The 14,242-nt window shown below is 44.9% G+C and overlaps 1 protein-coding gene across 1 annotated transcript in view; it reads left to right on the plus strand.

Moving 5' to 3' along the window:
- The first annotated feature begins 1,202 nt into the window (after positions 1-1,202).
- TAF4B (TATA-box binding protein associated factor 4b) overlaps positions 1,203-14,242 on the plus strand; it is a 72,550-nt gene continuing 59,510 nt past the window's right edge. Inside the window, exon 1 of the mRNA XM_053997010.1 lies at positions 1,203-1,476. Within this exon, the coding sequence (XP_053852985.1) occupies positions 1,203-1,476 (274 nt within the window). The remainder of the gene's footprint in view (positions 1,477-14,242) is intronic.

A 14,242-nucleotide genomic window follows, 5' to 3' on the forward strand; every position in this document is an offset into this window, starting at 1 on the left:
ATATAAAGCACTAACGCTGTGGAATCAAGCAAAGCTGTTACTCGAAATGGCCAAAAAGGAGGAGTGTTTACCTTTCTTGTCGATATTTCTATCTGAAAAACATAGTTGCAAGGTAAGTTAAATATAAGAATAATTTTTTTTTCTCCTAATATTTTTTGGACTTCAAGCTTTTTGTACCACTTTAATGAACCATACAATAGGCCCTGTATTTTGTAATTGCTTATGTTGTGCTCAGTTTAGGTAGTTATAAGCAATACTCCTTTAATTTTATGCATAAAATAAAGCATGTGCATCAACATGCTTCAGAATGTATTGAAATTTAATCTAGACTTGGCTATGATATACAACGAGCTCAAAGCAGAATTACTGAAGGTCATGCTGAGTTCCCCATCACAGGTGCAAAAACTTTCTATTGTATTCTAAAATTTGTTTTTTGAGCTGTGTCGTGTGTATTCTGTCAGGATCACCCTTGCTTTACAAGGCGGACTGAGTTCCACGTCCTCTCTCAGCCTTTCTTCAAGTCGAGCCCCGGGCATGAAGGTCAAACGGGACAGTGTTGTCCCCTTCACCCGTACAGGTCCGTGCTGCTTTCGCCGTCTCGGTCTGTCAGCAAGTTCCCGTCACGACACGACGAACTCTCACACTTGCCGGAGCTGCTCTTGTTCTGAATGGAAGCCCCAAGGGCACCTGCAGCCCAGGTACAGCCGGGGGTGGTCTGGCGCAGGGAGGCGGGCCGGAGGCTGCCACGGCGGGAGGAGCAGCTCCGTGGGTCTGCCGTGGCCACCCACGCCTCACCCCCATCCCGGGGCTCCGGGAGCGTCCCCCTCCAGCCGCCCGGACTCTTTCTCTGCTGCCGCCAACTTCAACGCGACACGGGCGCTGGAGTCCGCATGGCTCCATAAACACGGGCGGGCCCAAAGGGGCGGCGGGGCCGGGCCGGGCGCCGCCGCAGTAGGACGCGCTGGCGGCATTGGACCGCCCTTCTTCCCTCCCCTCCCCTCCCGCCGCCGGCAGGGGAGGCCGGGCCGGCCGGGCCCACGTGCGCGGCGCCCGGGAGCCGGAGGAGCGGCGCTGCCATGTGTTTCCGCGGGCGAGCCGCCGGCCGGGGCACCGCCTGAGCGCCCCCCGCCCGCGATGCTGCGGGGCGCCGCGGGGCTCTGCGCGACGCGGCCGCCCCCCGTCCCCCCGCCGCCTCCTCCTCCATGAGCACCTCGGCGGCCCCCGTCAGGCTGATGCCCGGCGGGCGCCCGGAGCAGGCGGCCGCCTGCGCCCCAGCCGCGGGCTCGGCGCCCGACCGGGGCAGCCCCGCCGCCGCTGTGCCCGGCGGCCCCGCTGCCTCCCCGCCGCGTCCCGCGGCCGCCCCCGCGGGGTCCCCGGTGGTGCGGGCGGCCGCTCCCGGGGTCCCGCGGCCGGTGGCGCCCAAGGGGCCGCCCACGGCTGCCCTCCAGTTGCCGGCCAACTTGCAGCTACCCCCAGGTGAGTGATCCCTCCCGGGCTGCCCTAGCTGCGGGCATGTTCCGTGTGGCGACTTAGCCGGCGTGTCGCGGTCGTCGCTGCCGGGGGGCCGGTGGGCAGGACGGAGCCCGCCGCGCTGCCCTTGCTGCTGGAGAGGAGCCGTGGCGAAGGACGGGCAGGGCGGCGGGGTGGTGGTGGTGATGTAGTGGTGGTGTGTGTTTCGGCTGCTTGTCTGCCCCAAACTTCTGGGAACCGGCGTGTGCGTCTGCCTTGCATGGCATGGGCACTGTGACTTTGTTCAGTCGGGTAGCCCTGGGGATGCTTACAGCCTGTCTGGAGGATGGATCTGGAAGTCTCTGGATAAAGGCAACTTCTTACTTTGCTGGGTAACACGAAGAGCAGGAGGAGTAACCAAAAACTCAGCGGCCAAGTTACCCTTATATGTGACTTGAAAAAGACTGCTCGAGGCTTTAGTGGAACTTGGCTGAAGGAGTATCTCGGGGAGGGGCTGTGAGTGTGGGTTGGCGACTGCAGAGCGGCTCCGTGACTTAGGAGCGGGTCAGGGTCAGGCTGCCCGCACTCGCCTCCGACCGGGCGGTCCCGCGGGAATTTTTGTCACTGGCACAACCAGGCCGATGCGACTGTTCATGGAACAAAATACTACCGTCTGCCTAAGGAGGACAGAGTTGATAGTTCATTACGTGTTGCTCCTTGAAACCCTTTTTTTCTATAAACTCTCTGTGGGAAACATAATGGTTCGGAGACATACTGCCCTTATAGATGTGCTTCCTATAGCAGCAGTGAAAATAACGTAGGAATTGCACAATGCTGATACAGACATCTTAATACGTTGGATAGCAACAGATATTAGCCAGGGCTTCCACCTGCACTTTCTCTTAAGAGGAAGAAGGTGCTGATGGTTCTGAACTTCCCACTTCTCCCTGTTTGGCTGTATTTAAGTGCTTTAAAAAAAAAAAAAATGTGACTTTGCTTCCACTGGTTTTGGTCTTGCTCTGTTGAGACCCCAAGATATGTAATGACTTCATTGCTATTTGATGCTATAATTATTTCCTGCCAGGACAGTTCTGTTGTTAGAGCATCTGTTGCAATTACTTTCAGGTTGGCTATTGCTGAAAATGATGACTGGCTTTACAGTAATCCCTGTGCTGGTAGTGCATATTTGCTTTTTTTTTCTTTCCTCATTTTTTAAAAAAATCTCAATGTCTTTATCAAAGACATGCACCTCCCAAGGAGACATATAATGCTAATTAAAAAAAAAGTCTTTAGTCAGTCAGTTTCACTGTAGATTTCCCAGCACTCATGATGCTGTAATGTCTGGGTAGTCAGCAGTCAAGGATGAGTTTAAATCCTTGCCAACTTTCCTCTGAAATGAACCATAATGGAAATAAATTAACTTCTTGTAGCAGGGCTTCCCAGGTATTCAGGTTTTGTATCTAATACTTTTGCTTTCTGGAATGTATTGATGTTGAGTTAAACACCTTTCTGTGAAGGTGGATGATCATGTGAGTTGCCTGTGGTTTGGGAACTTCAGGTTAGCAAAACTTACAGGTTTTTTGTAGTAGCTTAGGTTTGATTGCATTCAGGTATATTGTTGAATGCCATCTGACTTGTATTGTGGTAGGAAGCAGATGTCACAAAAGTAGTATTACCCCTCAGTTGCATCAGCTTGTTTTCCTTGCTCCTGAGACAATGCAGTCTTTGTATCAGAAGTTCAGAGGTGCTGGTACTCTGCAGCATTGTAAATAAAAATAACTGTATGGACTTCAGTGCTTCAGAAGAAACTAGACGTTGTCAGATTTCAAATGGATCAGTGTCTCAAGGAAATTTGTCTATGTAATTGTCACAAGGTTATGCATTCTGTCTTGAAAAGGTGTTAGTATCTTACCTCTGTCTTCTAGGTGGATTCAATTTTTAATTAATAATAAAAAATGCAAGATAGATAGCATTAAAGCTACAAGAGTTAGCAGCATTAAAAAAAGGAAGTGGAATAAACCACCAAATTCCTAGGCTTGAAAAGTTTTTTTTTATTTCAAATAAACTGTCAAATCTAGCCATACAGGATAAAATACAGGAGGGAAAATGCACTTAGGCTTAAAATCATGGCATTCATCTTTTGTGGCACCTGTTAAGAAAAATGCATACAGAAAACATCCTTCCCTTGAGTTTCAAAGGGCCGTATTTGAGGTGGCTTGTTGGGAGGAAGGCTGGACAGCACTGCCCTTACTGGTCATGCTGAGTTACTCGTGAGCTGCTTGTGTGTGTGGCCTGGCATTGCTTCCATGGCGCTGCAGACTGGGGAAGGAAGGGCACCAGTGGAGCTGTGTTTGCCTCTGTGACCTGGAGGGCAGTGGAGGTTCATGGAAATCTGAGATTTACGCTGTTCTTTCTCTTCCATCTCTACCTCCCCTTTCCTCTTGTTCAGAATAAAGCCAGGAGTTGGGAAAAGCAGATGACTAAATAATGACTGACTCCTCATGTCCCTGAACACAGATTGCCAATCTGCCAAGTGCCTCTTTTTGTCTGATTGCCCAGGAAAGACCACTGAGCTTTACAAGTACTCTTGGTCTTGAAGGACTCAGGCTTGCTCATGAGTAACAAGGCTTTTTTGTCACCTTCCTATGATTTCCTCTACAAAGTGCTGGTTGTCAGCGGAGCAGCCAGCTGTCAGAGCAGTGCTGCAGATACCCAAGGCCATCCTCCTGCTCCAGTCAATCCCTGGCTGGCTACCACTGGAGGCTTGAGCACTCAGTAGGACCCCAGCTGGTCTGACTTCAGGGATGGGTTTGGTCTTCTTATGGGGCATACCATCAGCTCTCAGACTCAATGGTTGGGCTATGTCCTCCCAAATGAGGGGAATTTGATCTACTAAAGGGACCTTTCCTGAGTTGCCCTCTTTGCTGACAAGAGCAGCAAGGCTAGCAGCATTTCAGAAGCTTTGCACGTAGCAGTCTGGGTCTGCAGAGAGCAGAGTGGCATGGTGAGTGCAGTGCTGCCTCAGTCCTGAGCTCCATGTGGCCTGTGCTGATGCGAACAAACCTGCAAAAGTCTCATGTCATGGACCATCTGCTTAACAAGAAACTGTGTCCTTGGTTAACCTGAGCTTAATGGGGGGGAGAAATGGATGGGCTGTGCTATTAAACAGAAGGAAATAATTGGGAAGGGGAGGGAGAGACAGGGGCCGTGACAAATGTCTCTAGTTCACCTTAGTGTCTTTGGGTCCCGCACTGCTTTGGAGAAGTGGAGGGTAGAAAAAGAGCATAAAAACAACAAAAAGAATGTTGTTTCTTCGTTTTGTTTACTTTTCTTGAACTTAGGTTTTTGTCACTTCTGTGTCTGTATTTTCAGTCTATCCCTGGCCCTGGAATGCTCATTACAAGCAGGTGTTGAAAGGACAATTAGTAGATAAATCTGCTTCTCTGCTGATGGGATGAAAAAGGACAGAACTGAACCAGATGCCGGGGATCCTCCATTGTTACCTTCAATTTGCTTAGAGCAGGAAAATTCTTTGAAAACCTCACCTCATGCCACACAGGGCTATGGCAGCAGCTGCCATCACTCTGCACTGTAGCATTGGCTGCCTCTGGTGTGTGTATTTCTATTTTATGCTTTCCATTACTGCTAACACCAGTGGGGCTGAGCAAGCACGGTGTCAGCAAAGAAGAGGTGCCCTGAGTGTGCTGTAATTTCACAAGCAGTGTGGTGCAAGGCATGGTCTCCGTGTAAGGTTTCCTTTGCACCCGACTCACAGGGGAACAGCAGCAAGTTCAGCTTCTTGGTTTCTGTTTGCAGCTCAGTTGTCTTTGCTTGGATGTTTTGCCTCGTCTGTGGCAGGTTTTCCACTGCCTGCAGCTTATCTAGGCTGATAGTGGGTAACTTCAGAAAGCACAGCCACTGTGTCAGGTGGCTGGGCTGTGTGGCGTGAAGCAGGCAGGCAGGCAGCATGTGCACTCCTGTAGGTGGGAAGGAGAGAACTGGCGTGGGTATTCCAAAACTGCAATGGCATGGCATGGAGCCTAGTCTTGTCGAGTTTCTCCTAATTGCCTGTAGAACCTAAGGTAGGAAACCTGAAGAGGTAAGGGCTGATAAACATCTGGATGTTGCTGCCTTCTGCTTTTGAAGTTGACCTGTCAGGGTCGGGTTGGCAAAATCCCAACAATGTGAAAGTCCTTTTTCCCTAGCCCAGCAGCCAAAGAAAAGGTCTGGAAGGCGTGAAGCTGAGTTTTCAAGGTTGTTTATTTCTTATTATCTAAAATATTTTCTCTCTGACCTGCCGAGGTCCACCTAGTACAGAAGCCATGGCAGTCTGCCCCGAGCCCCGGGTGTCTCCCACATTATATACCCAGAATTGTGTGTACCATGTTTACAGTTCCCATACCAATACCTAAAATCTATGTTGGACAGTGTGTCCCTATCCTAGACCAATAGAAAAGTGTCACTATGACACCAAGAGATGGAGGACAAGAAGAAGGAAGAAAAGGCTAGGGCATGCCCAGATTCCTCCATGTTGTATCCCTGAATTACATTTTAAAAAACCCCAAAATTCTACTTTTTCACCCTGTGCCAATTCCCTTATTACACTACTCAAACCCTTTTGGCTTGTAATTCCTCATATAAGGTTGGCAGCCTCTCCCATGGGCTAAAATCGAAGCCACAGGTGTTTTTGACTTGTTGCCAAGATCCCTGAGCCCCCTGCCAGGGTCTTGAGACATCCAGAGCAGCCAAAGGGATGTTCTGGACTCTGACATTGACCTAGTATGTCTCTTGCAGAGCGCTGTGAATCTCCCTTGTCATCTTCTAGTTGTGGTTTTTCAGTGGTAAAACCATATGAGGAATTCGATATTTTCATATTTGTATCTGATCCGTTGCTTTAGAATAGGAGGAAATGCTGACTTTAAAATACTTCTTAATTTATATTATGAGTAGGAGTAGGCTGTCTAAAGATTTCTTGTTTCAACAGGTAGAAAACTGTAGAAATTCCTTTAAAGTATGCAGTTTCTGGATGTTGATAATCCCATGAAGTCTGAGCGTAGTATTATGGTTAGACCAGTAGGGGCTAAATAATCGGTGCTTGTACCTTTTTGTGTCCCAATAACGTCCTCTGTTTAGAAGGCTTCTGGGGATGGATTCTCTGCAAACTTCTCTCTTCACATCAGGTGACACTGATTAACTTTTTTTTTTCTTTCCTGAGGAAGGGTGAACAAAGCTTTGGCAGGCTGGAAGAACTAAGTCAAACTTAGGTAACAGTGAAGAAATGTGTTGCGCTGTAACTAGTTGAAATTTCAGCTGTACTGTAGGACTTGATTTTGCTTTCAGGACTGAGTGTGTCTAGCAAAATAATGCCTTCATATGATTAAATGCACAGCCATGTGGGAATTAAGATCTAAATCTTGGCAGAAGATGTAAAGCTAATGTCTAGATTTACTGTTTTCCAACACACAGAAAAAAATAAAAAGATGCATTCTGAATACTGAAGCATGGAAATATGATGCTCAGTAAAATTAATGTTAAATGCTGTTCAGTTTTTACAGTCGATTGGAGTGTATTGCAAAGAATTACAGCTACAGTTTGGTGAATAGTAAACTTTTTTTAATCCTTAGAAGAGAGAGAATGTGAGCATGACTTGTGTTGCTGTTGCAGTATTTAAAGGACCTTTCAGCTTGTAGCAGTAAAAATAGCATCATCCACACAAGTGACAGCTGGAGGAAGCACTAATTATGTTTCAGTATTCTTTTCCCAAAGATGCTGATAAAATCTAGGTAAGTTCATGTGTTGTTATTTTGAGTAACCATACCAGGTTTTGAAAGTCGTTTTAGAGAATCAGGTATTTGTTATGACACTTGATTGGAGTCTGTGCTGTGCCTAGTGAGTAGGATTGTATTTACAGATCTATGTATATGCTAGTTTTGATGTAAATTGCAACACTTCTGATAACTATCAAAGATGAATAATTAGTACTGCATGAACCATTTAGACAAAAGCAAAAGGCAAATACTTTTTTTAGAATTGTCTTTGCATGAAGCAACTTTTCTGAAAACTGATGTCAGAAGAAAACCAGGTATAATTGCAAAATGGAGAAGATCACCATAGATGTTTTTAAGTGTCTTACTATTCAGTTTGTCAGGATTAAGGTCTGCTCTGCCATCTGGATCACCTTTAGAACAAAGTCCACTAACAGATCTTTTCCACCAGTGTCTTGAGGAAATAGTCTCTGATTGCAACTGAAATGGAGTAAAAACAGCAATAGATGGAAGATCCTTGTTGCTAATGAGCAAATCTAGGGTCTGTTAAGGCTGGAGAATTGGTGAAGCTCAGTGATCTTCCTGTGCTGTAAGAACAGTCCAATGATATGGTAACACTTAATTTTCATAGCTTGTTTTTGCAGACTTCTTCCAGTGCACACTTCCAGTTTGGTGGAGGCAGAGGAGATGCTTTCATTAGTACTGGCTGCTCCTGGGAGTTGCCTGGGAAATCAGAGTTCCTTGCGTGGATGTCCAGGCTAGATAAGGACTGGGTGAAACAGCACACCCTGGTTGGCCCAGCACCTGAAGACTTTCCCTGGCAGCTTGCCCAGTGGCAGTTGCCACCTATTTCCAGTGGAGCCTTGGAAGCCGGGTCCAGCTGACTGGTGGGTAGTGCATTACCAGGCAGTCTCAGTGGGGCAGCCAAATGTTCTCTGTTGAAGGGGGTTAGTGCACTCAGACCACCTTTATACATAGCTGGCATACTAGGCACTTGACAAATATTACACAGTTTCCACAGTGACAGTTTCCACAATATCTGTGTGGACAGAAGTTAATGCTTCCCATGAACGTTTTGCTGTCTTCTGCAATAATTTTTTGTTTGCTCCATCACACATACAGCAAGGTGGTGATCAGTGTTAAAAATTCAGTGTTGATCCCTTGTTTGCAAGTGAAAAACCATCCAGCCGAGGAGTGAATTTGCACTTTCATAAGTGGAATTCAACTTTCTTCTGGCCCCAAGTGAGCAATGAGGAAACAAATGTCGCATTGTAAAATTAATCTGAATTAACTGACCTCTTACTTAAAGAAGACAGAGATTTAAAGGGGACTGATCTTGTCCTTTCTTAAAACACCAATGATATTTTCAGCAACTCTTGGTTTAAAATTAAGATTTCTGGTTCAACATTTCAGCTTCAGATTTCTCTGTAACAGCTAAATGGCTGTTCCAGAAATGGTAAGTGCAGGCTGTTGGCATACCTTCTGGTCCTTAGAAAGCTGTCTGCTGTATATATATGGCTGCAGTGTGCCAAGCATATAACTTGCTGTTTGAAGAATTTCACTCCAGTGAATACTAGGAGTACACAAGAGGATGTGGTGTAGAGACTCAATGCTTCTTTCAGTGCAGCAGGAATTGTCTTGAGATTAAGGAAGTGTCACTTTGCTCCTTCGCGGTACTATTTCACTGCCATCAGCTGAGTCCCCAGCAAATATTTGAAGCTCCTGTATGAGGTAATTTGGGTCCTGGAGAATGCTCAAGTCAGATCATCTCAGCTGTAGACAGTCCTAGAACTGTCTGATTACTCAGATAGGAAAGCAACCAAGCCTCAAGGTGCAAAGTTGCAAACCACCGAGATGGGATGGGGAAATGCTGATGGGAAATTATCCCAGTTCCTGAAAGGCATGGCCCAAGGACAAGAGCTAGATGCTATCACAATATCAAATAATCCTCTGCCTTGTGGTACACAGTGTTGGCTGGGAATCCCTGATGCCTACACACAATAAAAACAACACCTCTTGGGATTCAAGTGTAATAAATACACTCTGAATTCAAATAGAAATGGTAGTGCCGTCTTGTAACTATGCCCAGAAAACCTATTGGTTGTTTGTTGTTGGTTGTACAGTTATACTTTTGCTTAAGAGTTCTACTATAACTGAAATTATGTGGATATAAATGTATTCTCCAGGAAAGAAGCTCATCTGTATGTGCAGTCGAGGAGAACTCTTTTACTGAAATGTGGGCCTGTATTCTGTGAAAAGGCATCAGAAAATGTGAAAACGATGGGGGCCCAGTTGCTAGACTGTTAAACAGATATCCATCTGGGCACCAAAATGCGTTGATGAGCAGCTAGTCTCCAACAGCTCGGATAAGACTTGCTGGTTGAGCAGTGTGTGAAACTTGGCTTCACATTTTTCAGTTTTAGCAGTTTGTGTCTAGTTCCTGGAGAAAGGGAGGGAGAGAGAACTTTGTTTACATCTTTAGAAAGATGTGTGGTGTCCATTATTCCAGACTGTTTTAAACAATAGGATACCGGAGTCTGCTCCATCTTGCCTAGAAGAGATAGCATCATCCCTTTCCTGGCTCTCTATGCTTTGAAAGCCTCTGTCTGCACTGGCTATGTCAGGAGCTGGTGCCTGCTGTTAGCACAGAAAGATGCTTAGCTAGAGAAAGGTTTGAGTTACTGGAGGCAAAGGCTGGGACTGTAAACCCCTCGAGCTGTTAGTGTGTACATGGTGGTTGTTTAAAACACTGCTCACTGCCACCCAGACAGTCTGGGAAACGTCAGTGCTGGTGGAACTGTGCTGTCAGCTGGACAGTGATGTCTGCAAGGAAAGCTGGTCACTGGCTTTGAAAAGGTGCGATGTCAGACATCAGCCTTGAAAGTTGTGTTCCAGAGTCTACATGAATCTGCAGCGCAGTTTGTGCAGTTGGCAAAGATGCCACTAACATCTTTAAAGAACTTAGAGGTATAACATTGTGTAGAGACTGTGTTCTGTTGTAACATGAAAGAATATGGGGATTATGACCTTTGAATTTTTCTCCTGACATGGAAATTAATGATTTCCATATCCACAGGCAAAACAAGGTGTCTTTCATTGGAATTCAAAATCTGACATTTCGTTGTGACTCTGCAATATGCTAGTAACTAATCCTGAGCCATTGCTATGAAGACCCATAAGTTTAGAAATTTCCCTGGAACAAAGGGAAAGAGCACACCGGTTGATTTCTGAAAAATGCAATTATTTAGTTTGTGAAAAAAAAAATGTGAATGGAATTAATTGGCTGAGGGCCTGGATGTGTGGTGAGTGATTCTGGTTGCTGCAATAGCAGTGTTTGATTGTGGATTGGACATTTCTGAGTTCTTCTTATATCGGATAGAATCAACTTCCAAAGGTTGGAATGATTTGCTGTATGGAGTAAAATGTTTTGTGGCTGTAGTGTAGATGCTGAACAACTTATCTTGACCCCATATAGTGTAGATGAGCCCTCTGCCCTGCTTATCTGGGAAATATGAGAACAGTCATAGGTGTTTTTCCCAAGAAAAGCCTAAACCAGGCAATCTTTGTGACTTCACAAAAGATCTGTTGTCTGAAGTCAATTGCATTTAAAAATAGAAGTTAGAGATCATTATTGTGAGCCTGTGATGAGGTAACTTGGTGTCGCCTCTAGACCACTGTTGTAGCTTCATTCCTGAAACAGTGAAAAGCACAGCTAGCTGTTGCCTCCAAATTGGGCCTTGTTTCTTCATCTTGTTTCTTCATCTCCACTACAGAATTTGCATAGACATCTAGAAAAACTCAAATATGAGTGAGGTTCATAGGGAGTAAGTATTTCTCCTGCATGCACTACAGACCAAACTTCATCTGAAAACATTACAGCCCCGTCATATTAGAAGGATTATGTCAATCATGTAGAAGTTAAGTTACTGTCTTTCACAGTATTTCATTAACACTTTGTGCCTGTTTAGCACTCTTTTTCAGCTAACCTACTGACATAATGCACCTTGATAGAATCGTTGCTGCAGCAGTCTACATCTCTAATAATGCCCTTTTTTGGTCTGTCTTCCTCAGTCCTGTAATGTATTTTTTAAAACTTTTAAGTGGCGTATTCTGTGGGGCTCAATAAATGGAATTGAAGAGGAAAAAACAGGCTTTTTTTCCTAAAGGATGGCTTTAGAGAGAAAAACTGTATGCTATCCTGTTGCATGGATTAGTAGTATTTGGTATGTTATTTTCCAAGTTTTGAATGATCCTAAATAGTCAAAGAAACTTAAAACCAATATTCCTTTTTAATTGCCACTTAGTTTCCTATTAAAACACCCCCTTTACAGCTTGGTCTTAGCTTGAAATAAGAGCTATTGCTTTGTTTTGAGTAGCTCAGTGAAAGAATGGGATTTGTTTAGGAACAGAGAGCTGTGACGCATTACCGTTGTTTTAAAACATTTTTGTTGTTTAGTTACTGATTTGAGACCTGGAAGTCCCCATTTAGCCTTGTTTTTATAATTGGGTTGAAGTGTGCTTTACTAAGACTGGCAGCATACCTGATGCAGGCACTCCTTGTTTTGAAATAAGTTAAATTTACCCTTCTTTGAATGCAGCTTCTGTGACTTATGTTCTCTTAAATGAGCTCAATCTCATTGTGGTTGGTTCTTGCTTGTATTTTATTTTAGGAGCAAAAGACCTGCTTTCATTTCCTCACGTTATTCCCTAAGCAGTAGTTCCCAAGAGCTGTTTGGTTGAGCAGTTGGGTTAGAAACCTTGTAATCAAAGTGGTGGCTTAACTTGACAACTTCTGCTTCACCTGTAGTAACAGTATAAGGTGTATCTCCACTGGAGCACAAATACCAGCTGGTTCATCTCAGGAAATTCCTGGGGGCAGTTCCTCTTCAGAAATGTCTCGGGCTTGTCTTACATGGTGGAAGTTGCCCTTATGGTGGGATGCTTTTATCATTCATTGGTGTTCAGTGCTGCTGGATGAAGCCCAGAGCTTCAGTTGGCAGCACAGGTTTGTGTTAACAGCATTGTGGTTTCCTTAACACTGTTCCCTGAAATACAGTGAAACCCATGCAGGTGGCATTACATACAGCGGCATAAACAGATCTCTGCCATTATCCCACGGCTTGCTCCTGGTTCCAGTGAGGTTTTGGTGCTTTCTAGTTAAAATGCAGAGGTATCTGGAAGCTGCTCCTCCTGCTGACCTGTGTTTCTTGTTTCCTAGTTTGGGTGCTAAACCAAGTTTAGACAAAGTTGGTTTTCCTTCATCAGTGGTGTTGGGACAGTGAAAATTTGTAGCAGAGGGATCTCAAGTTTGCAAAATGAAATGAAGTTTCATTAAAAGGCTTCTGATTTTCCATTGCTCACAGTGCTGGCATGTCTAGGTAGAGGCTGATCTGGGTGGTGGCTGCTGGAGCTTTGCAGGGCTGTTGCCCAGCTCTCCTCCTCAAGGCTGGTTACCTGCAGCCCTGGTTCCAGGAGAAGGCAGGGCACTGGGTGTGGATCTCAATGAGACCTCTTCAAGGTAAGAAGGTATAGCGTGGCTCCTTCTGTGTAGCTTTGTAGGAAACCGAGTTGGGTTTTGGTTGTCAGGTACTTCCCCTCCAGCCCTCTTCACAGGGTTACAGCTGAAGAAAGATGTGCAGAGAACAAATGGCTGAAACAGCTGATTGTGTTTTAACTGCCTTTTCAGCCAGTGTAGGAAAACCAAATAACTTTGCAAAGTACATTTTTGGCAGAATATCTAAGGACAGAAGTCTCAATTCATTGCAAAAAGGGTTTTTTTTTTTTTTTTTTTTTTAATCTGCAAGAGACATCTGAGTGCTCCAGTGAAGCATGTAAGAAAAAATCCCTGATAGTAGCTGGTCACTTTGGTTTGAAAATAGGAACAGCTTTGTAGCTCCAAAGGGATTGTGCCTTGCTCTTCATATCAAAGTGCATGAATAGTGAGGAAGTCGTTCCTGTTCTGTGAAACAACTCCAGTAAAACTATCAAACAATGTTCTTGGAAGTGCATCTCTAGTGTTATGAGGATGCCTTATCACTCATTTGCTACCATTGATGCTCAGATTGCCAATACCTTTTCTGTTTTTAAATGCAGTGCTTAGAGGTGTTAGCTGAAATTTCATGCTTCAGTTGTTCAAAGGTCCTGTGTTGTTTTGTATGTTCTCTCTTCCTTCTCCCCATTTTCTTTCAGAGTTGCAGTGACTGCAAGACATGGTGTGTTTTCACATTTATTTTGTTAGTATTTGCCTTCTAGCGAACGTGAAAACAGCTCTTGATAAGAAGTACTATCCTCCCCCCCACCACGCGAAGAATGTGGATTCTTGCACTTACCTTCATTTCTGATAGTAGTGTCTTAGTAGCTGCATGAGTGTGTTTACATGACCTTTCTGTTGAGAGCCTCAAGGTTACCATCACCTGCTGTTCCCTCATTTCACACTTGTGCACCTGTATAAAGTGTATGAGACTTCAGGAGAGCCATGGAACCTCTTCTTCTGGCATAACAAACCTCCTGTGCCACCTCCTGGAGTCTGTGCTATTGGCTGCAGTATGGGGTTATTGCTTTTGTTTCCAGGAGGAAGGGGAGTATCAAAGTTGTGAAAAATTGTAATTGTGGCAATGAGAGGTAAAAAATAAGTGCTGTTCTCAACAGCTTTCAAAGTGTTTCAGACAATTCATGTGTCAGTTTACTGTCCCTTTGTGACATTAGGTTGTAACTGCCCAGAACTGTCTCTTGTGCTTGGGCAAGATGTGGCTCTTCACTGTGTGTGTGGAACTGTAGCTCCAACAGCTGTTTGAAATTTGCCTTCAGCTTTATCTGTGCAGCAGGCATCAATAGCATTAAGGCTACAGAAGCAGTAGTTAGTAGATTACCATAATACTGGTTTGGAGTTATATTTTTACCAGTGTTACAAAGATCTGCTGCCACGAAAACGTTACTATGCTTTATTTAAAATTCTGCCAAATGGAACAAAGATAGGGAAATGATTGTTTGTTCCAAGGGGAACAATTTCTTACTCTAAATTGTATTCC

Source organism: Vidua macroura, chromosome 1 (genome assembly GCF_024509145.1).
Source record: "Vidua macroura isolate BioBank_ID:100142 chromosome 1, ASM2450914v1, whole genome shotgun sequence".
NCBI lineage: Eukaryota > Metazoa > Chordata > Aves > Passeriformes > Viduidae > Vidua > Vidua macroura.